Consider the following 23,102-nt stretch of genomic DNA (forward strand, 5'->3'; position numbering starts at 1 on the left):
ATCCAATCATAAAATAGTTGGTTACTTCCACAATGTTTGAACCCCAATTGTACCAATCATAAGGTATGTCTTGCTAGGCTAATCACTAATTGTAGTTCTCTAGATTCCTATCTTGGTAAGATGGATGATCACTTTCTTACTCTGTTAACTTTCCTAGCACTTTTGGCACCATGAAAGCTAGCCAGTAGGGATGATGCCTCCAGGTGTGTACCAGATTGACATCTCCATGTTCTATCATTCAAATATTTGGTGTCTTCAGCAATGGAATCTTACTGCCAAGTTCTGGAGGGCAACCAAAAGCATTGGCAATAACCTATAACATTTGTGGGCTATATAACCTCACTGGCCAACAACTCCAAAAGACATCCCCCATTCCTGGTACTGTGATTTTAATTATTAGCCTATAGTAGGAGCACTGTTGCCATGTTATGTGTGTATATATAATAGAAAGCATCTATTGTAGTAGGTTTCAGTTATCACATTGCTGCTGTGTGAGAGATTGGCTGAGCTATAATACACAGAGAGTGATACTCACGACCCATTCCTAGTGACAGCCCTCCACCAGTCTTGTCCCCCGGCCAAAGGCCCCACAACATTCTAAAGCAGCACCTCCAGCTGAGGTTCCATGGTCCAAGCACATGAGTGACATTTTGCATTCAATCCACAACACACATTTATCTGATAACAAGACCATGAGAGCGTCACAGGCCCCATGATGAGGGAAGAGGTGAGGGTACAAACCTAAGACGTTTCAACTTCCTTTGATTTCTTAGTAATGTTGTAAGATATTCCCATAAAGCCTCACCAACAAGATAGCTTGAACATGAGGTGAGAAGGCCAACAACAGACACCCCAAAGTGCACAGGGAACAACCAAGCCTCAACTGTCCACAAGATCTACAGAAATGCTGAGGGTGGGATAGTCTTCCCAAGAGCAAAGCACACCAATTGGTAGTCTAATACTGAATGGTCAAACCTGGAAACTTACATACAATAACAAATGACATATAGACTGGGAAGGTTATGTTTAGGAATATATGTACCCAATGATAATTAATGAGAAAAAGAGGCCATGAATTTGAAAGAGAACACATAAGCATTTATGGGAGGGTTTGGAGGGAGGAAAGAAAATGGAGGAATGGTACATCTCAAAAACAAAGTTTTTAAAAAGTGAGAAAAGGTATTTCCAGAAAAATATTCTGATTAAAACTGAACTAATGAATACAGAATAACCAGTTTGGGAATTTGCATAACGCAGATCTTATGACAGATCATTATCCTGTCATAAAATCAAGTCACCTTGAAGAGTTTATAATTGGCTTCTGGATGTGGAGAGCTGGTTCAGCAGTTAAGAGCACTGGTTGCTCTTACAGTTGACCCATGTGCAATTCCCAGCTCCCATGTGGAGCCTCACAGCCATTGGTGACTCCTTCTCCAGAGGACCTGATGCTTCCTCCGGTCTCCAGCGCTGTATGCATAGAGTGTATAAATACACAGGCAGTCAGATTACACATGCACGTAAATAAAAACATAAAATCTGACAAAGCACACACACAACCCTACAAGTAACCAATGTCAAGGTCCCTTCTGGCTATTTTTCATCTCATTAGTTCATCAAGATAGTGGCTAAAAGAAAAGAATCTGCCAAACATTGTGGGATATGAAGCCCGGTGAGCACTTTTTTTCCTCTCTTAAAGTCTTTCCCCATGGCAGTCTTTGTTTTGTTTCCTTAAACATCTTCCTAGTGATGATTTTGCATTTTACTTTCTAAAGAGAAAGGAAACTATTCATAGCTATAGATCCTTAAAACAACCATGGGTAATTTGTAAATCTAGCACTTTGTACTTGCTTTCAATGGCTATACTTTCTTTAATTTTATTTTAGTTCTTTCTTCTTCCATCATTATCGACTCTGTATTTAGCATACATACTAACCAGCCCCTGCTATAGTTGTTGGGATGACAGAAGCTCATCTGGGCTGTAGGGAGCTTCTGGGCCAATAGGACAGAAACAGGTAACAGATCAAGCAGTATGTCAAGTAGCAGAGCAGTCGCTGAAGAAGGAAGAAGAGCTAGGGGACTTGGCTTAGGGGCCCCATGCAGTGATTCCTAAGGGGAATAGGGGGATGGAATCCTGAAATTTTAGCAAACGGCCACTAAGTAGGATGGCAGCAAAAAAAAGATTATGTATTCTGGAAAGCCTGTTAACTCTGAGGGTGGGAGGCAGCACAGGGCAGAAAGTGCTGGTTGAATTCTGTGTGGAGGGTTAGCTGCAGGACTGACTTGACTCAAGGTCCTGGGTCCTAAGGAAAGTCTCAAGGCCATGGGAATCAATTGGAAGAAGCATAGATCACCTTCTGAGAAGAAGTGAGCTGGAGAGTACAGAGGCCTATAGCAGAAATTTCCTGCTCCCTATGAGAAGCAGAGACATGGAACCCAGGTGGTAGCTGCAGGAAGTATCAGGGTCATTGCAGAAGTTTCTCTGTTGCCCTTGGTGACCAGTTATGTTCAGGTCTGTGTGTGAAGGGTTGATGACACACCTTCCTGAGAGAGCAGCCAGTGCACCACTGTCCTGGGTGTTTGTTTGAGCTGTCTTTCTGATGGTCCCATTCTCTCTAACCTTCATACAAAGTAGCTGAGGAAGGGCAGGCTCTCCAGGCTCACACCCGCTGTGAATGCCAGCCCTTTTCTGTGGTCTGGAAACCGTGCAGCTGTGCTCAAAATTCCAGCTTTTGATGTAAATGGCCAAGGTGAACCAGGGACTTTTTAATCAGTGCTTTAGCCACAGTTTGCACTGAATAAATGAAAACAGAACTTTCAGGTGACATTAAGGCTCTTTCTGGTCACTAACACCATTCACAGAACATTCCACATTGCATACCGGGGCCCTTGACTATTAACCTTGGAACACAGCTGGTGCTTGGTTCATGAAGGATGCAAATACTAATATTGATTGATGAAATACATCACATGAAAGTACATTTAAAATAGTATATCAAATTTCTCTGTGCCTTTTACTTTAATCTTTCACTGGAATTGAGAAATGTCTCTGTCTTATATGCTTTAAAGTCTTGGTCTGAGATATGGTGTGGGAAATATAGAAACAGAACAGGTCTTGAGATCGCCTGTCACTGAGAGGGTGGTTTGGGGAGTCTTGGAGTGACGGGCTATTAATTACAGGAGCAAAACATACCTTGATAGCAGAGAGATTGATGTTCTTGATATGATCACAGATTTCATGGAGGAATGTACTCCATGGACCTTGATATGTAATCAGGTTCACGAAGAAAGAGAGGGTGTAGACACAATGCCAGATCTTTCTGTAGGCTGACAAGACCCACACGGCTGTATGTGCAGTGTCTATGTGAGCTTGGAAACATGGGTGACTTCTTTGAACCTTGACATTCTCATTCATACTTAGTGGGAATTCCCCTGTGACTTCTAGGCATTGTAAGTCGCTAACAACCTTTGGGCTGGAGTATGTGGTTACCAGAAGTGCCTCCATCTCCCCTGAGCCTAGTGAATATCCTGTGATCAAAATAGCATCCAAACCCTGTACTTAGAGTCTGTTCTCACTGGGTGCAGAACCTGCTGTGAGAGACAGTCAGTTAGGGAAGCAATACCAGGCAGCTGTACTAAAAGTAGGGATGAGGGTTCAGAGAAGGGATGAACTTTCAGTGGAGACAAAGCAAGGGCAGGTAGGAACACATCAAACAGAGGCATGGAGAAAAGAGTGAAGACCCAAAGCAAGACCATCCTGGGGACTAGTGAATAGGAAGAACTCTGGAATGGCTTCAGAAAAGCATACAGGGGAAGTTGGCCAAGAGCCCACAAAGCAGCACAGGAGAATGAGCATGATCAATAGCTCATGGTGTTGCCATGGTTTTCCAAGTATCATTTACATCACTGGATGGAGAAGGGTTTCAAGTGGGGCACTGGTGACAGGAATGACAAATGGAGGCTGTTTAAGTTAAGGGACAGTATTGCCCTCACCTACTATTTGCATTTCTCCTGAGAGGAGACTGTCATCAGAACTGGCTGCAGATCACTTAGTTGGGTTGTAAATCCTGCATCCCCAGTAAGAGAGAGTAGGGAAGATTAAGATCAAAGAAAGCAGAAGGCAGTAGAAGTTGCTTTAGTGAGTGATCTGCTATCATGGTCAGCTCACACTCATTCTTACCTGCTTCTTTCTAAGGAGCCATCTTGAACAGATACCAGCAGCCTATGTATCACCAGGGAGATATAAGAGAAACAAACTCTGAGATTCCACCTCAAACCCAGGAGTTTCCCACTCTCCCTGTGATGGGAGGGGTTAGGATATGGTTTGGCTATGAGCTCAGTGGTATATATTTTCTTCCACGTTGTCTCAAGTTGCATTCATTGGTTATTCTCTTCATCATAAAAATCCAGAAACCTGCTTATTTGTTTTCATGAAAGCATGAATCATTGTGAGACTCAGAAGAGGGAGTTCTGTGAGGAGAGAGAAAAGCCTACTGAGGGAACCCATGGGCTAACCTTACCAGTATGTGGGAAATTCTTGAGTAATGACATCGGAGAATTATTCTACTAATCAGGGACCATTTCCATCTGTAATTACACTGTACTTACCATGTGTTAATATCCCATATAGACATCTTTGATGAGTTTTTAAGCAGAATTTTTTAGCTTAGAGCCAAATTGAGTGAAGGGTCATGGATGAGCGGTAGCTGAGCGTGTGCCAGCTGGATGTCTCATCTGGTAAAAAAGCAGCTCTTCCTCTCAGCAGAATTAGCTGCGGGTTTGCCTCAAACACCACGGAAAATGAGTCTAGTGTGCTGTTTTAATTTTTAATCGACCCTGAAGGTTGTTGATCATTTTTATTAGAAAATTGGAGATGGTGTGATGGTACATGAGGGGGTAACCCTATCATCCTGGAACTTGAGAGGAAGAAGCAGGAGGGTCGAGAGTTTCAAACCAACTTGAACTATACAGTAAAACTTTGTCTCAAATAAAACAATAAATAAATAAACAAAGCTAACAGCATGAGCTGGAGATGTGGCTGAGCAGTTAAGAATACTGGTTGTTCTTCCAAAACACTCAAGTTCAATTCTTAGCACCCACATGGCAGCTCATAGCCACCTGTAATTTCAATTCTAGGAGTCCAATGCCCTTTTCATACTTCCTTGGTCCCTGTATACATGACATGCAGGTAAAATGCCCATACATATAAATTTTAAAAAGAAATATTGTTTTAAAAAAGGAAGGTAGGAAGAAAGATAGTGATGGAGGAAAGATGGGGTAGGAAGGAGAAAGGAGAGGTGGGAGAGAAGAAATAAGACAAAGAGAGAGAAAAAAAGTCTGTGTAATCTCTCGTATTTTCCTAGGAATAATCTCCTGGCCTTAAGGCATTGGCTTTTATTAATTTATTCCAAGTACATATATATATGATCAAATGCATTTTTCTCAAAATGTTACTTACGTGATGTAAAATTGCTGAGCAGTTTACAAATATTCCAGATCCCATTGTTATGTGAGTGCTTGTTTCAAAACCGGGCATCTGAATTTACTAAAGGAAGCAGCTCCCAGAGTCATTTCTTTCTTCCCACAAAGTCCTGAACTTTCTGATCCTCAACTCATCTTCACCTCATAACAGTCCTATGTCATTGGTACCACAATTATCCCTAATGTATGTACTAGGAAGTTGAGCCACTTTGTAATCTATACAAGGTCCAATGCAAGAATCAACAGAACTGGAAACTGATGTGTTCATCCTGAACTGTGTTCTTCCTCGCCACTGTTACCTTCTCATGTTTAATGTTTTCTACAAAAACAAAACTAAAAATGAAACAAATCAAACAAATGGACTAAAAAATAATGGATAAAGTTGTTCTCTCCTGAGATTCATCTCCAACTGCTTCTCTTTCTTGATATAGTTCCCTCATCCTTGGTTACCTCATGACTCAACTGGTCTCTACTGTGGCTTGAATCCTTCCAGCGCGTTTCTAATCTGTTTATTTCAGTGAGATTCTAGGCATCTCCTCAGTCCATAGCATGTGCTACCTGGAATTCTTACCTCTCTGAAGTACCAAGGTCCATATGTGTACCTCAATATTGGGAATTCTAGAATCTAAAGCAAGGAAGATTAATCTTATCAGGTGTGGGAAGAAAGAAAGCACCCCTTGTATGCCACATATTTAATCTCCAGTAGATGCAATCCATCTCTCTCACAGTACATAGCTATCAGACCAGGAGTCCACCCCACAGGGGATCCCCAGTCTACTGTAGATACTCAGTAGACCACTGTCAGATGCCACCATTTCTAGAAGAATGCTGACCTGTTCATTAAGACTCACACACTACTAACCTCCTAGTATTTTAGCACAAAGCATTGGGCTGTAAGTAGAGAGTTGAGTATGCTATATGTTGGGATTGATCTACCCAGCACCTCACAGAATTCCTACATAATCAGGTTCTGAATCTCATGGGTTGTTGGTACACCAGAGTCATCTTGGCACCTCCCATTAACCGACTCTGTGGTTCTACTTTGGGCCTGCCCAGTGCTGACTTACAGGGAAGAGTGACTCGTGTGTCCTGGTGGGGTATCTGGGGCAAAGTTCATCAGCATGCCATGCTCTCTGCTACCTTTGGGGAGTGCTTGTCAGTTTTTTCATCTTGTGGTAGTAGAAAGTCTGTAAGACCTTGAATAGGTCCTAACAACGGAAACACTCATCCTTGATAAGTGCAATTTGGGGAACATATAATTTACCTTCTCATTATATATTGGCCATTATTCTATTCTGTGTGGAGTGAATTCCTGACAGTCTTGAGTATCACATGCCATTGGGTTGGCCAATGCTCCTTGCATCTATGAAAGACCAGTTTCCCTACTACAAAACAAAATCTCCACTAAAACAATCTGTAGATGACCCTCCAGGACCCACACTGTTTCCCCCACTTGTCTGAGCTGCAAACATGGCTATTGCTTTTGTATTTGTGTAACAATTCTTCTACTTGAAGGTTTACAGAGATAATTGTTTTATAAGATCACAGCTTTAACCAGTGGCCCCGTCTGAATGACGTCATTTCTCTTTGCAGTTCCTCCCAAGTTTGTGGTGCAACCCCGGGACCAGGATGGGATCTATGGCAAAGCAGTGATTCTCAATTGCTCTGCAGAAGGTTATCCTGTGCCTACAATTGTGTGGAAGTTCTCAAAAGGTATGAAGCTACTTGAACTGTTTATCGCATGCTAAACACACGGTATGCTGTCAACAATACTTCTCCTTTCAGAGATATTTTTTGCAGGCAGATGTGTCATTCCCCCCCCCCAATCCATCTCATATACACCACAGTGGATCCCTAAGGACTCATCATTCAAATCACGAAAGTGCTCCTAACGTGTTCTTGGAATGGCTTTCAACGTCAGTAAAATATACCTTCCCATCTTTATAATAACTACGGGTTACTCAGAGACTTATGCCAACACAAATACAAGGAGTGGTACATCAGTGTTGGAATTATTCATTGCTGGAAATTATTCCTTAGATGTCTGGCACTCTGTGCTTTTAGAGAACTAAAGTTAAAATAATTGACTTTTTAGATTTATCGGGATAAGGTAGAACCCTACATATAGTCACCCCAGGGTGCTTCTGGGAAGAAGCATCCCTCAGGTAAGTGACTGGTGTTCCTGCTTCCACACCTAACACACCTAATACCTCCTCAAGAGGATGGTGGCTCATTTTGCTGGTAGATCACACAGTGAGCATTTGTTAGATTGCAATGTATGCTGTGGAAGCTGAAGGTGATACCATTTTAGACATGAGGAAAATCATTTCCATTCACAATACAGTTTTCTCCAGGCAAGGTCCCCAACCATCACAAATGAGGAAACTCTGTCTTCACATTCTGTGATTTATTCCTCCAAACACCAAGAACCAGACGTCTGTTGAGAAATGAACAGTCGGTCAATCATGATCTCCCCCAGCCAGTGAAAATGCGTTGTTCATGTTTAATCATCAAGAGTCTGCTTTAAAAAAAAAAAAAAAAAGAGCCGGGTGGTAGTGGCGCACGCCTTTAATCCCAGCACTTGGGAGGCAGAGGCAGGCGGATCTCTGTGAGTTCGAGGCCAGCCTGGTCTACAAAGGGAGTTCCAGGGCAGGCTCCAAAGCTACAGAGAAACCCTGTCTCGAAAAACCAAAAAAAAAAAAAAAAAAAAAAAAAAAAAAAAAAAAAAAAAAAGAGTCTGCTTTTCTCCCTGGTCCCTTAACTACAATCTGCATTCTAGGCATTTCTTTTTATAATAAATTATCTTCTCCCTATGAAATCAACCACAGTGGAGGACAAAGCAAATGGTAAAGTTGCCGTCACCTTCCTTGTGTAGATCTGCTGAAAGAGCAGAGGGGCTTTGGATGGTGATTAGGCGAGCAAGAGAACTCATTTAAAAAGAAAAAGAAACACCCTTCCCTGTTGTACTTCTTCTCCCACAGGAGTCACCTTGTTGAAAGATAAAAACTTCTGCTGAGTTTCTTCCCCTGAGACTTATTTTTAGTCATATCCGGAGCCCCATGTTGCATTATTAGATTGGAATGGACAAACAGAACAAATTTGATTTAGCTCCTATCCGCAGCATATTGGATAGTGTGAACACTTTCTTTGACATTTACTGTCAAAATTATTTTTAATGTTGCCACTCACACACGTCCTCTGCTTCTTCCTGATCCTATTTCCAGACTTTTTGCACCCCTGAAATAAACCTCTTTTCATCCACTTCAGTGTCTATGAGACTAATTGTTTTGTGCAGGTGACTTCCTAGAAGTGACCTAGCAAGACTCGATGGAAGGCCCTTGTCTGTCTTATCCAAGGGGACTTTGCCCCAACAGTGACAGAATGTGTGCCCCTTTCTCTCTTCAATAGATAAGATCTTTTTCCTTGTGTTATCTTTACACTTGTGACAATGGCTTTCCCTTTTTGTTTGCATATTTAGACTACTAATTGTGTTAAAATTATTGCATTCCTTGTTAAATGACATTTCTGTTCCCCCTTTGGGGACTTTCTGAGACCTGTTACTGCCATATCTGTCTTTGTGTGTTGTTTGTGAACACACTCTGTACAGACTCCACAACCCACATTTTCATTTTACCTTTTCCCATCACTGATATGCACATTAAGTCATAGTAGCTTTTTCATTTATAAACTCCCCATGGAAATTCAGATTATTGGAGAGAAAAAAGGAAACCATAGAACAATTGCTGTTGATTTTAATCAGGTCTGCCAGTACGGTCCTTAGTAGCAGATATGTACAGTATGGTTTTTTACATCTGATCATGTGATCCTCTTTGGCTTGTAATCCTAATTTTCCAGTTATCAATATGCTGTTGATCTTTTTTTTGTAATACCAGATATTGATGTTCAATATGTGTTTTGAAACATCTTTGGGTTTATATTAACAAGTCAGCACTGCCAGGGTTAAGATAAAATTTACAGGCTGGGTGTGGTAGGTAGCTCACACCTTTAATCCCAGCACTCAGGGAGGCAGAGGCAGATGAATCTCTAAGTTCGAGGCCAACCTAGTCTACAGAGTGAATTCCAGGACAGCCAGAGCTACACAGAGAACTGCCTTGGAAAATGAAAGGGGGTGGGGGCTTTACAAAGACTTACAAGAATTACTCATTTTGCAATGAAACAGCAAGACAAAATGCATCTGTCCTTATCAATCAGATCTGCAGTCCACTGCCCAGTCTTGTGCTTGCCTCCCTCCTAAGCCTCTGATGTCCACCACTGTTTTACTTTTCTATGAGGCCAGTTGCTTTATATTCTATAACTGGGTGAAGTCCCACAACACTCTTAGTCTCTCCATATTTACTCAGCACAAGGTCCTCTGGTCATGTGTATGTCCTCACAGATGACACACTCTCTCACTGGCTCGCCTGAGTTATCAGAGACCCTAACCTCATACCTTTACAGGAGTTATACCATTTCCCCCAACCGCTATAAACTAGGGAGCAACTTCGACATTCCCACGGAGGATGGGTCAGCAAGAATGGCTCCTTCTCTGACCTAGGTCTGCTCCATTTTATAATCTTTCCAGAACCGCATCAGCCGCTCTAGCCTCCGCCTGGCTCCCTGGCCAGCTCGCCCACTCCATAAAGGAATCAGCAGGCTGTGCTGTATGTACTTAAGCAGACTCTCATGCCATAGCGTGGTATCTTACTAGATTTCAGGTGTCTCTAGGACTTCCCTGTGTTTGGCTTTTCTTCAGCTCTTTATTCTTAGAAAATGCCATGCTGTGTTCCATTACATTGATCTTTGTAGATGTGTTTATTTTTCCCCTGGGATTATTTTCTGTAAGTAGAATTGCTGCCTCAAAGTGTAAACAATTTTTATAGCTTTTAGACACATTGACAGTTTGCCAGCATTTTATTCATTTGCACAGACTTCCTTAGTGTGAAGTAGTGCCTGCCTCCTAGAACAAGAATAGTGCTGCATTTTATGCCCGATTCTTAATGGTTTCCAATCTAATAGAAGAATGGTTTGTGCTATTTTACAGAGGCAATAAAGATGACACATTAAAACTTATGTTGATAATAGAATATGTTTCAAATAGCATAGTCAGTGAGGACAAAAGTCCAGCTCCCTAAAATACGACAGTGCACAGGACTGGAGATATGGTTCAGAGGTTAAGGGCACCGTCTTCTCTCCCAGAAAACCTGGGTTTAGTACCCAGCACCTATGTGGTGTCTCATAACCATATGTAACTCCAGTTCCAGGGCATCCACTGCCTCTTCTGACTTTCTGGGCACCAAGCACACAGATTATACACAGACATATAAATATTTACATACATAAAATTATATCTTTTTAAATTATTAATTAATTTTACAACCCAAGCGCAGTCTCTCCTTTCCCTCCTCCCCTCTGTCCCTCCAACCAAAACCTCCTCTGTAATCACTCAGAAAGGAGCAGGCCTCTCGTGGGCTTCCACAAAGCATATCAAGCTGCTATAAGACCAAACACCTCCCCCTGTATTCAGGCTGAGCAAAGCAATCCAGCATGAGGAATAGGGTTCAAATTCAGGCCATTAGGCTGGAAGACAGGGGCCTTTATCTGCTTTATTAGTTTAGATTCTCTAAGGGAACAGAACTGAGAGAATAAAGACAGACAGACAGAGAGACAGAGACAGAGAGACAGAGACAGAGAAACAGAGAGACAGAGAGAGATGATATAAAGATATAGATGGGGATTTGGAGTGGCTTACAGGGTGTAATATGGTTAGTCCAACAGTGATTGTCTTACTACCAAAAGGCCGATAATTCTATAGTTGTTCAGTCTACAAGACTGGATGTCTCATCTGGTCTTCAGTCTGTGTTGATATCCTAAGGAAGTAGGTTCTAATACCAGCAAAGTACTCCCTCAGCAACAGGATAGGTAAACTTGCCAGGGAGAGTGAGGTCAAGCAGCCACAAAGCAAAAACTTCCTTCTTCCATCTCCATTTAGGTGGGCTGCCACCAGATTTGGTATACATGTTCCCACTTAATAATCTGATCAAAAAAAAGTCTTATAATCATGCCCAGAAGCTTGGGTTTTTAGTTGATTCTAGACATAATCAAATTGACATTTAAGATTAGCCTTCACAAGTATGATACTTGGAACGTTCCAGAAACATCAAGGGGGACACAGTGTCTGGAGAAAAGTACATGACAGGATGTTGCAGGGGTTAGACTCCTCTGTCAATCACTGTGAGCATATGGCTTGGTCAAGGGGCACAGGACCCTGTGCTGGTGGTGATGATGGATTCTCTATTCTGTAAAGTTAGAGGCAGCCAAAGCAGTCCATGCCGTAACAGGACTAGAGTAGTGCTGGTGTGTTCCCAAACCAGATGGGAAAGAGGCAGGAAACATACTAGACCTGCTTAGAAACATATGTCATAATGAGCTTGAAGCAGGGTAGAAGGATGAGGAGTTGGAAGCTGTCTGTCTGTAACTGGCAAACTGGATGTGTGTATGAAGGAAATGAGGGAGCTGGAAACGTGCCCAGGTCTTTGCCCTAAGCTGTCAGAGGAGGAGATCTTGGGCTGGGAAGGAGGGAAGGAGTTTTTCTTTGTAGAAGCAGCCATGAGTTTCCTTAGCAATGGTTCTGTGTGTACTAAATGCCCTCCCTTTCCATCTTCCTTCCCTTACCCCTCCACTCTCCTCCCTCCTTCCTTTCTCTTCCTTTGTCAGTCTTCACTCTTCTTCTTTTCCTCTCTCCCAGTCCTTTCTCCTTTCCGTTTCTCTAATGCTTTTGCTCTCCCCTGCTCTCTCTATCCCCCCTCTACTTTTCTTCCTGTCTCACTCTGTTTCTTCCTTTACTCCTCTATGCCTCTCTTCCTTTTTTCTTTCTCTTTCCCCTCTGCTTTGCTTTATTCTCCTCCTCATCACCATCTGCTTCCTCTTTTCTATTACTTTCTTCTCTGTGTCTGTCTCTCTCTTGGCTACATCTTCCCCTAGGCTACAGACTCCTTATAGGATTACTGAAGACTTGTCTTCTGTTAAGATATTCATAAGAATAAAAGCAGACTTGCAGCACAGTTAGCTAGTTGTTATCACACAAAATTCTAGATTAGAAGCAAATATAGGCTCCATACACTTTGTCAAAATGCCCAAGTCATCCATTCGCTCAGGAGTCTCCTTGGTTAAGGGGCTAGTCCCAGGCTCTCTCCTTTGGTCTTGCCAAACCCTGTTGTTCAATGTCAAGTTTATATCCCCTGGGGCCTTCCAGAAATGTGAAGACTATATCTTCGAGTATGAAGAACACAGAGAAGAGGACAGGCCTGAGTACCCTGAGCAGGTTTGCTGTAAGACATGGTCTCTTCTATCCCCAAATTCAGATCTTGCTGAATTACTAGGATCACTCCTTCCTTACTGGACAAGAGACAGATTGTTTAATGTTACAGACAAATTCATCTCCCTCCAAAGGAGAAATGCTCAAATACAAGTATAGCCTTCAATGAAGAGTCCCTGTATGTGTGTGTGTGTGTGGGGGGTAAGGCTTAATTTAAAGATAACTCCGAGGGAAATTGTTCCATATGACTCAGATAGGAATGGTCATTAGCTTCCTGATCCTCTATGGTCCCTTTTCATGTCTGTGCCTGTGCCTATCACCCTGCAGGTCCTCCTGTTTCCAGCATCAGTCATGAGCGTCTGTCCTCTTCACTTCAGGGCTGTTCACACCCTGACCTTGACCTCCAGCCCCATGAACTTTGCTTTGATATGGCTTTTTCAAATCCCCACTCTTGAACTGTGTCTTTGAACTTGCATTATTTCCAAGTCTTGTCTTAGCCAGCTCTTGGGGACCAATCAATCTCATTCTGTTCTTGTCGTCTTCCTAGTGAAGATAGCCAGAATCGAGATTCTCACAGAAGCCTGGCTGAGGAAGGCCACCGCCCACCAGAGTTCCACCTATCCATCTTCCTGCCCTTGCAGTTGTTACCCAGGGATCCCCCTCTACCGGCTCCTGCTCTGTGTTGTCCTGAATTAACCCATGGGTAGACCTCTTCTGTGCTGCTGTTTTTCTAAAACACAGCAGCCTAGTGCAGGCATTAAAAACCAGTGTCTCTGTCCCCTGCTTTAGCATGATTGTCCCACATGAATCCTAAGATATCCCAGCAAGGTATCTCAAGGCTCTGACCAGGAGATGGTGACATCTCCCTATCCCCCAAGTAGAAAACTAACCTGAAAACTCAATAATAATTCTAAGCATACAACAAAGGCAGCTATGTTTGTTTCCCAAGTAAGGGAGTCCTGGGCCTGGCAAAGCAATGAGTTCTTCGAAAGGAGCTAAAAACATAACAAGTAAGGGGTGCTTCATGTGTTTATCTCCTTCCGTTGATACTAGAAAAAACCTTGGCAGACACAAAAGCCTTCTCCTTCCTTTGAGCTGGCATGAGTCAGGAAACAGAGGAATTGTCAACAGTTGCCCAACCTAGTGAGGCTCCCAGCTCAACCAGAACAGGGTTCCAGACAGTCTTCGCCTCCTTTCTCCTCCTATTTCTACAGGTTTTTTTTTTTATTTCTTTCTCCAGGAACTCTCTAGTAGTCTTCTTGTGAGTAGAGGCAGCCGTATCAAATACAATATTTGGAGAGCCTTTCTGTAGGGGTGTTGTCTTAGTTACGGTTTCTATTGCCTATTGCTGTAATAAAACATTGTGACCAGAACAACTTGGGGAGAAAAGGGGGTTTTGTTGTTGCTTATTTTTTATTTTTTTTGGGGGGGGGTTGTTGGTTTATGTGTTTTGTCTTACACTTCTATATTGCTGTTCATCATCAAAAGAAATCAGGAACTCAAACAGGGCAGGACCATGGAGGCAGGAAGTAATGAAGGGATGCTGCATACTGACCTGTTCCACCTGCTCTCTTGTAGAACCCAGGACCACCTGTCCGGAGATGACACCACCCATCGTGGGCTGGACACTCCCCCATTAATCACTAATTAAGAAAATGACCTATAGGTTTGCCTACAGCCCAATCTTATGGAGGAATCTTTTAAATTAAGGTTCCCTCCTCTCAGATGACTTTAGCTCGTATCAGGTTTACCTGGATGCAGGACTTCTTAGCATCCCACTGCAGAGGTGGCATCTGCTATATCTAGTCACCTCTGTAGTAGGAGCTGTGTTCCCGGCGCCTGGCTGCCCGCATGGCTAGTTTTACAGTTGAAATAACAACACACAAATTGTATTCTTTTAAACACTCCATGGCCCATTAGTTTCAGCATCTTATTGACTAATTCTCACATCTTGCTTTAACCCTAATCTGTGTAGCACCACAAGGTGGTGGCTTACCAGGAAGGATTTTAACCTGCATCCATCTTGGAGAGGAGAGCTATAGCATCTGTGTCACTGTCTTCTTCCTCCTAGCATTCTGTTCGGTCTACTCCGCCTATTTAAATTCTGCCCTATCAGGCCAAGCAGTTTTCTTTATTAATTAACCAGTGAAAGCAACAGATAGATAGAAGACACTCCCACATCACACCTCCATGTCCTGCAGTGCCACAGGCCACATCAGCGAGTGTAATGTGATTGCCCAACTGTTTAATTTTGTGCTAATTGAATGCAGAGCCAGTGTTGAGTCTCTGGGATAAGAATCCTTCCCATTAGATGCCCAATTCCAAACAGGGCATTAGAGTACCGAACTCACATCCTACCTTCCTACTAAGCCAGAGAAAACTCAGAAAAGGCTCCAGGGAAGCTTCATCATCTTAAGTGGATAGGTTTCTTCGCATGGAAAAAATAGAATTAAGGGGAAGTGGCTGAACTCTGAGTATAACTTCAAATTTGAAGAGAAAACTGCTTAGATACTGTTGCAGTTGGTAGGTGGTGCATTGCTAAGGAAGAGTTAAATATAGGAGTTTGAGAGCACAGCATCTCAGGAAAAAGGGATGGGAGAAAGAAAGCAGCTGTCCTATGGTTGCTTGAGAAATACGGGTACCTTGAGAAGCTGCTCACATCCATATCTGCAGCTGCGCTTTACAGACAATCCTCAAAGGCACAAGTAATCTCACCTACAGCATTTGCCTGCATCCCTGTGCACCCTATGAAGGAGAACGGCCTGTGGAGAATGGTGGTTTCTCCTCCCTTGCTCCGTCCCTCTCATTCTGAATGCCCCTCACTCCTAAGGTAGAAACCAGGGCCCATGGCAGTGGAGGTCTCAGTTTGTTTTCTGTTGCTGTGATAAACAGCATGACCAAAGCAGGTTGGGGAGAAAGGACGCTTTTTCATCTTATTCTTCCATACCATAGTCTATCACTGAGGGTTACTCCCGAAGCCTACCAACTATTTTCAAGGAAAGGAAACTTCTCTTTGAAGTAAAAGCCGCTCACTCTTCAAGAAAACACCCCCTCTCCACAAGGATGAAAGGAACACACGCTGATCCTTGGAGGGGAGAAAATAGCATGCAGCCTTCCCCTGGGATATGGTCAAGAGAACAAAGAGACTTCTCCCCCATTGTACTGTGCTTCAATCCGTCTCAGCCGTACCCTGATAGGCAGCTATGACAGTGTTCTTTGAACAATTTATTCTGAATATAATTGGAGCTATGCACATTTATAGTTTTATAAGCTCATTTTATTTGATCACAAATAATCTTCTATATAAATATTTCTCATCTTCTGTATAAAGATGCAAAAAGAATCAGCTGTTTGTCTATAGGCCCCATTGGCTAGGTCAGAGGGAAGTGGGACTTGGGTCTTTCTGACACCCAGACAAGTGATCTTTCTATGATCAGCAAAGCTTAAAAGAGAAAGAGGAAACAGGTACTGTTTGCCACCTGCTTCCTGTGCTGTTCTCCTTAGTGTTATTTACTCCTGCAACCTCAGCACCCAGATATACAGAGAGACATGGCTTCCCAGTACACATAGTGAGACATGGCTTCCCAGTACACACAGAGAGACATGGCTTCCCAGTACACACAGAGAGACATGGCTTTCCAGTATACACAGAGAGGCATGGCTTCTCAGTACACACAGAGAGACATGGCTTCCCAGTACACACACAGACAGGCATGGCTTCCCAGTACACACACAGAGAGGCATGGCTTCCCAGTACACACAGAGAGAGGCATGGCTTCCCAGTACACACACAGACAGGCATGGTTTCCCAGTACACACACAGAGAGACATGGCTTCCCAGTACACACAGAGAGACATGGTTTCCCAGTACACACACACAGAGACATGGCTTCCCAGTACACACAGAGAGAGGCATGGCTTCCCAGTACACACAGAGAGGTGCATGGTTTCCCAGTACACACACAGAGAGACATGGCTTCCCAGTTCACACAGTGAGACATGACTTCCCAGTACACACAGAGAGACATGGCTTCCCAGTACACACAGAGAGACATGGCTTCCCAGTACACACAGAGAGGCATGGCTTCCCAGTACACACAGAGAGACATGGCTTCCCAGTTCACACAGTGAGACATGGCTTCCCAATATATCGGTAAGATTACCTGGGTGTTAACATCACTGGGAATCCAGTCTGGGACTTACAAAATGCTCTCACATTACATTTCTCGTGATGAAGTTTAGAACTGTCCCCACTCGACACCAGCTAGTCACAGAAAAGTTGACAACTCTTTATTACCAACCACTGCTACTTATAGAAGTAAGTATCTTTATATTCTACCTCCTGGCTGCTGCCCAAGGTGCTTACCTTGTGCTGAGACAATTACCAATTTGCAGATTGCACGCACTGATTTACGATTTACTCTGTGGAGTAATGATGACCCTAAAGGAGAGGACTGAGAATTCGATGAGCCACACTGAAGTTCGCTTCCTCATGTCTGATGAGGGCCAGCCCTTCTGTCTGTGGTCCTCTCGATGGACAGACTGGCTAGTAGCAAGTTCTTGCATCATGTATGTAGCAGACGTGCCCAGAGCTGCACACGCTGAAATCCTTCAACTTGACTCATCATTTTCCCGATGAAGCAAAGATTTAATGTTATTCAAATGCACTTAGACTTTATTTCTATCTTCATTAGATCTTTTAAATAATGCACAGACTCATATCCATCCAGATAGGAATTAATAGGTCACCCTCTCCCACTGTCTGTCTTGTAATTCCTCGGTATAAATTCTACCATTTAAAGTATTTTTCTAGTGAGAAAATTCTTTGAGGAAAAAAATGAAGTATGTGTTATTGACCTGGGTGATCTCTCTTGAAGACCAGAATTTCACTAGATTTTCAGAATTTTTAAAACAAAGTTTTATGTAGTTTGTAAATTCCATAGCTCTTTGAGTTCTCAATTTTCAGCCTGGTGTGTGTGTGTACTCATGCATGTGTGCCTTCACATGCATGCACACACACACACACACACACACACACACACACACACATGTGCTAGCTTGAGAAATTCTCTCTTCAGCTGAGTTTCTACCTTGTGTGCATTATATTGGATCTAGCTCTCAGTTTCACGGGAGTTGAAGGGAAACCCAGTAGGAGCCTTTAACAGATTGTCAGACCATGAAGCGAAGACCAGTGAGATGGTTCAGTGGGAGAGAGTATGTGCTGCCAATCCTGACGGCCAAAGTCTGATCCCTGGGATCCCCACAATGGAGAAAGAGAACTCCCATAAATTTCCCTCCGACTTCTACACCCAGGCAATGACCTGTAGATCCATATGCATACACAAACACACACACAAGTAATAAATGTAAAAAACTGGACCACCTTGAAGAACTTGAATAAAAATAGAAGGATTTTCCCTTCATCAAAAAATAATACTTTTATTAGTCTTTAAATTTTTCATACATGGGTACTATGTATTTTATCTACTCCCACTAACTCTCTCCAATTCTCCCCCTTCCAGCGTGACACCTGCTTTTTAAAGAGCTATTATTAATAGGTCCTGATCTGGTGCTGACCTTGTGCAAGTGGGCATGAAGCCTTTCAGTGAAGATGCCCAACCTACTAGCAAACTACAATGAAACCACAATGAAAAATGACACCCCCCCCCCCCCCAGCAACCATTAACAGATAGTCGGTTGAGGGTGAACCTTGAGAACTGCTTCCTGCTCTGCGCTGGCCTTTTCAGCAGGATTGATTCTGTGCAGGCCTGTATAGGTGACCACAGATGTAGTGTGTGCATCAGCCTTGCCTTACCCAGAAGACCTTGGTTCATAACTCCCTTCCCCTGCTTCCAGCTCCATGTCCTTTCCATTGTCTCATTGTTTGTTTGTTTGTTTGTTTGGACAGCATTTCTCTATGTAGTCCTGGCTGTCCTGAAGCTAGATGTGTAGACCAGGCTGGCCACTGGCCTCAAACTCATAGAGATATGCCTGCATCTGCCTCCCAAATACTGGGATTAAAGGCATGCATGGCTCATTCTTTTATTTTTAAGTTTCAATAAAATTTTACAAAGGAGCACATTCTCCATAAGTTATCTTATAGCTTATAAAACCAAATCCTTTAAAATGCAATCTACTTTTAAGGGAGAAAAGTTCCATTTCCATGAATGAAAGAGAAGCTGACAATATTCACCATCAAACACTTATTAAAATAACAAGAATCAAAAACAAATTTTGTGAAATAAGATTGTGACATTTTCCTTAAAACTGAAGTACTTTGGAATACTAAGAAAGCAAAAATATAACAGGAAATGAGCAAAAATATGAAGGAATTGTTAGCAAATGCTAAGTAAAATTTCTGAATAATATATAAAAACATGATCAAAATTATTTATGAGCAAAGATTAAAAAGATGCCTGTTAAAATAAGATAGTGTCACATTCAGAAAGATTAAAAATTTTTATAGTGCACATGTATAAAATAAAGCTTCAGTCAACACTGGTAGAAATAAAAGTAGGACATTCTTTAGTGAGCAATTTAATAATGTATATTCACACTTAAGTGAATACTCCTTTTGATCAGAATGCCACTCCGAAGGTTAGCCATGCAGATGGCTTTACTGTTCCACATCTTCTGTGTTGATGGGTAAAGTAGAAAGATTCGTTCATTGCATTGGCCTTAAGTCAAGGCCAAATAGTCACAGAATGGGTAAATAATAATAGCAAAATTAAAATATCGACACAACAATGTTATACACCTACAATGTGTAGTCCCATACTTCAGGAGGACCAGTCATCACTCCATCCCATGAAGGAAGACTTATCACTGGCTCCCTTGAAGTGGGTAACTAAAATCTCTACATGAGTCTCATCTCCCCATAGGTGTGGGTCAGGAATGCAGACATAGCTTCATATCAAGGGTTTTCATGCTCACTCATGTCTTGATTGGCAGGATTTAGTTTGTCACAGACTCTCAATGCCTCCTACAGGAAGCCTGTCATAAGGCAGCTAATGACATGGCAGGTTTGCAGCATGATAGTTCCCATCCTAGAAAAGGGAAATGGAAGGGAGGACAAAAGAGGATGGGAGTGAGCTAGAAGTCAACATCTGTGCATGATAGCTACTTGCCAGGTGTTAACCACTGTAAACAGATTGTACTTACGTTTCTCAGCCACCTAGACCCAAATAATCACACAGAAACTATATTAATTACAACACTGTTTGGCCAATAGCTTAGGCATATTCCTAGATAACTCTTACATCTTAAATTAACCCATTTCTATTTATCTGTGTATTACCATGAGGCTGTGTCCTACCAGTAAGGTTCTGCTGTCCTTCTCCTTCAGCAGCTACATGGTATATCCTTGACTCCACCTACTCTATCTGTCTCTATCTATCTATCTATCTATCTATCTATCTATCTATCTATCTATCTATCTATCTATCTGTCTATCTATCTATCCATCTATCTGTTTAGATTTCCTGCCTTGCTTTACTCTGCTAAGCCATTGGGCAAAACAGCTTTATACATCAACCAATAAAAGCAACACATATACAGAAGGACACGCCACATCAAACCGTACCACAGCTCCCTTGTAATTGAATCATAAATTCTTTTTGTGTAAAATCAGGGATAATTTCATTTTATGTGTCTAAAAAATAAAGGATGTCATCTCTCCAGATGGTGGGATTATAATCATTTACAGAAAATGGGAATATTTCATTTATTTTTTACTAAATTACTATGAAGCACCAATCAACGAGTTCTTGTGTTTAAAACCACAGTAGGTAAATTATAAAATAGCTTTAATTAATTAGTGAAATGTGATCATTTCTTAAGGAATTTTATCTGTTTAACTGAAGTTGCTAAATTTAATATCACTAAGTTATTCACTACTTTACTTTTGGCCTTTTAAAATTGTAGTCACAGATTATTTTTATTATTATATTATTATAATTGGCTATGGTTTCTATCTATTCTATTGTCTTCTTGATCAACTCTATTGTCCCTTCCAAAGACTAGCTTTTGGCTGTGTTGATTTTTCTCTGGTGTTTTTTCTGTTTTATTTCATTAGTTCCAGCTTTCTTCCTTGTGGTTTTCTTCCTTCTCCTCATTTGTGTGTGTGTGTGTGTGTGTGTGTATTTGATCTTTTTGTAGTATCTTCCTAAGCGAAATGCTTGATTTCTGTCCTTTTTCCTCATCTAGTGTTAATACGAGCATTCAATGCTTTGTATGACCACGAAGGTACTGCTTTAACCCACATACCACACGTTTTAATATATTTTCTTTTTATTTTACCCAGTTCAAAATACCTTCTAATGTTTCTAGTGCATTCACCTTTGACTCATGAGCTGTTAAGAAATGCATTGTTACTGGGTGGTGGTGGTGGTGGTGGTCCATACCTTAATTCCTACATTTAGGAGGTAGAGGCAGGTAGATCTCTGACTTCAAGCCACCCTAGCCTACAGAGTGAGTTATATGACAGTCAGACCTACATAAAGTAACCTGTTTGTAAAAAAATAAAATAAAAAAAGAAAGAGAGAGAGGAGAGAGAACAGACAGAAGGAAAGAAAAAAAAGAAATGCATTGCTAGTTTTCAAATACTTGGAGACTTAGAGTTTGTCCAGATATATTTCTTATATTGACATCAATTTTAATTTTGCTGCAGAGATAAAGCATTTACTATTATTTTCATCTTATAGCATTTATTGAAATTTATTTCACAGCTTGCAGTACTGTTTTTTCTCATGACTGTCTGAATTCCCTCAAGTTGCTCTGCCACCAGATCAAAGGCTCACTTAGCAGATTTTTTTTCTCTCACTAATTCAGGAGGCTGAGCATCTGAGGTTAGGTGCCAACAAGCAAGCCAGATTCTGCTGAGGGCTTCCTCCTGTGCCTCACACTACTGACTTTCTTACTTTGTCCTCACAGTCAACAAGAACATTCTCCAGGGGCACTCTTAAAAGGGCACTGATCCCATTAAGAAGGGCTACATCCTCTTGAACTACACATTTCCCAAAATGCCCCCTGCAAATACCTCTTATTAGGCTTTCAGCATGTATTTAACAGTGTTTGAGTACTCTGTCTCTTGGTGCTCAGAAATCCTGTCTCTTGGTGCTCAGGAACACTGTCTCTTGGTGCTCAGTCATTGTCTCTTAGTGGTCAGGAACCCTGTCTCTTGGTGCTCAGGAATGCTGTCTCTCGGTGCTCAGGAAAGCTGTCTCTTGGTGCCCAGGAACAATGACTCTTGGTGGTCAGGAACCCTGTCTCTTAGTGGTCAGGAACGTTGTCTCTTGGTGTTCAAGAACCCTGTCTCTTGGTGCTCAGGCACTGTCTCTTCCAGCAATTGCTCCAGAGAAAGTTGCCACTTACCTGTCCTGCTATTGCTGAGTGTGGAGCTCTATAAATGTTCATCAAATCAAATCAAATCAGTTTTCAGATTTAGAAATTATTTTTATATCCATTTCTTTCTCTCTTCTAAGACAATAATTACTCAGAATGTGCAAGTTTTTGAGAGTCTTGAATGAGTTCATGTGTTTCCCTTCCTTTGTTCCTTTTGTTGTACAATGAATAAATTCTGCTGACCTAGTCATTTCCTCTTCTGTGTCCACTCTGCTAATAAGCTTCATGAATATAATTCATTCACATAATAGTTGCAGTTACTTTTCTGTTGCTTTGTCTCTTTTTAATAGTTTTAATATTTCATCTGAATCTCTCCCATCTGTTTATGTAAATTAGCAAGCTATTATTAAGCCTCTGCTCAGTGGTTTCCTCTGCTTCTGATAAGAGTTCTGTTTATCCTATGCCTCTTTTTCTTTGCTTTATTGAGGGGTGAGTCACATAGCTTTTTAGTAGCTTCTGCTCTACAGGGGAGACTGAAGTAGGTCACAGCTTTTCCCAGTCCTTCCCTTCCACCCTGTTTTATACCTATGACCCCTTCGCTCTGTCATGTGCTAAACATAAATTACTCTACAGAGCTCATAGCTCATTTTGGGGCATTTTAATTGTTTGCAACTATGTTTACCTAGTTCAGTAGACCTCAGTGTTCAGATTCACTTTAAAGAAAACAATTGTGATGCTGAGCAGACAGCTTCCTTTTCTGGTTTCCTTCCTCCCTAGCAGAAGCAGAGTACCTTTCAGTTGTGTGCATGGGTGTGTTTGTGTGTCTGTCTGTGTTTGCATGGGTGTGTCTGTGTCTGCCTATGTGTGTATGGGTGTGTCTGTGTGTGTCTATGTGTGTATGGGTGTGTCTGTGTGTGTATATGGGCATATGAGTGTGTCTGTGTGTGAGTGTGTCTATGTGTGTATG

General features: G+C 41.9%; 1 protein-coding gene across 1 annotated transcript in view; it reads left to right on the forward strand.

Moving 5' to 3' along the window:
• Dscam (DS cell adhesion molecule) overlaps window positions 1–23,102 on the forward strand; it is a 544,090-nt gene that overhangs the window by 338,755 nt on the left and 182,233 nt on the right. The window contains exon 11 of the mRNA XM_057763777.1: window positions 7,072–7,191. Within this exon, the coding sequence (XP_057619760.1) occupies window positions 7,072–7,191 (120 nt within the window). The remainder of the gene's footprint in view (window positions 1–7,071; window positions 7,192–23,102) is intronic.

The sequence above is a fragment of the Chionomys nivalis genome, chromosome 3 (genome assembly GCF_950005125.1).
Source record: "Chionomys nivalis chromosome 3, mChiNiv1.1, whole genome shotgun sequence".
NCBI lineage: Eukaryota > Metazoa > Chordata > Mammalia > Rodentia > Cricetidae > Chionomys > Chionomys nivalis.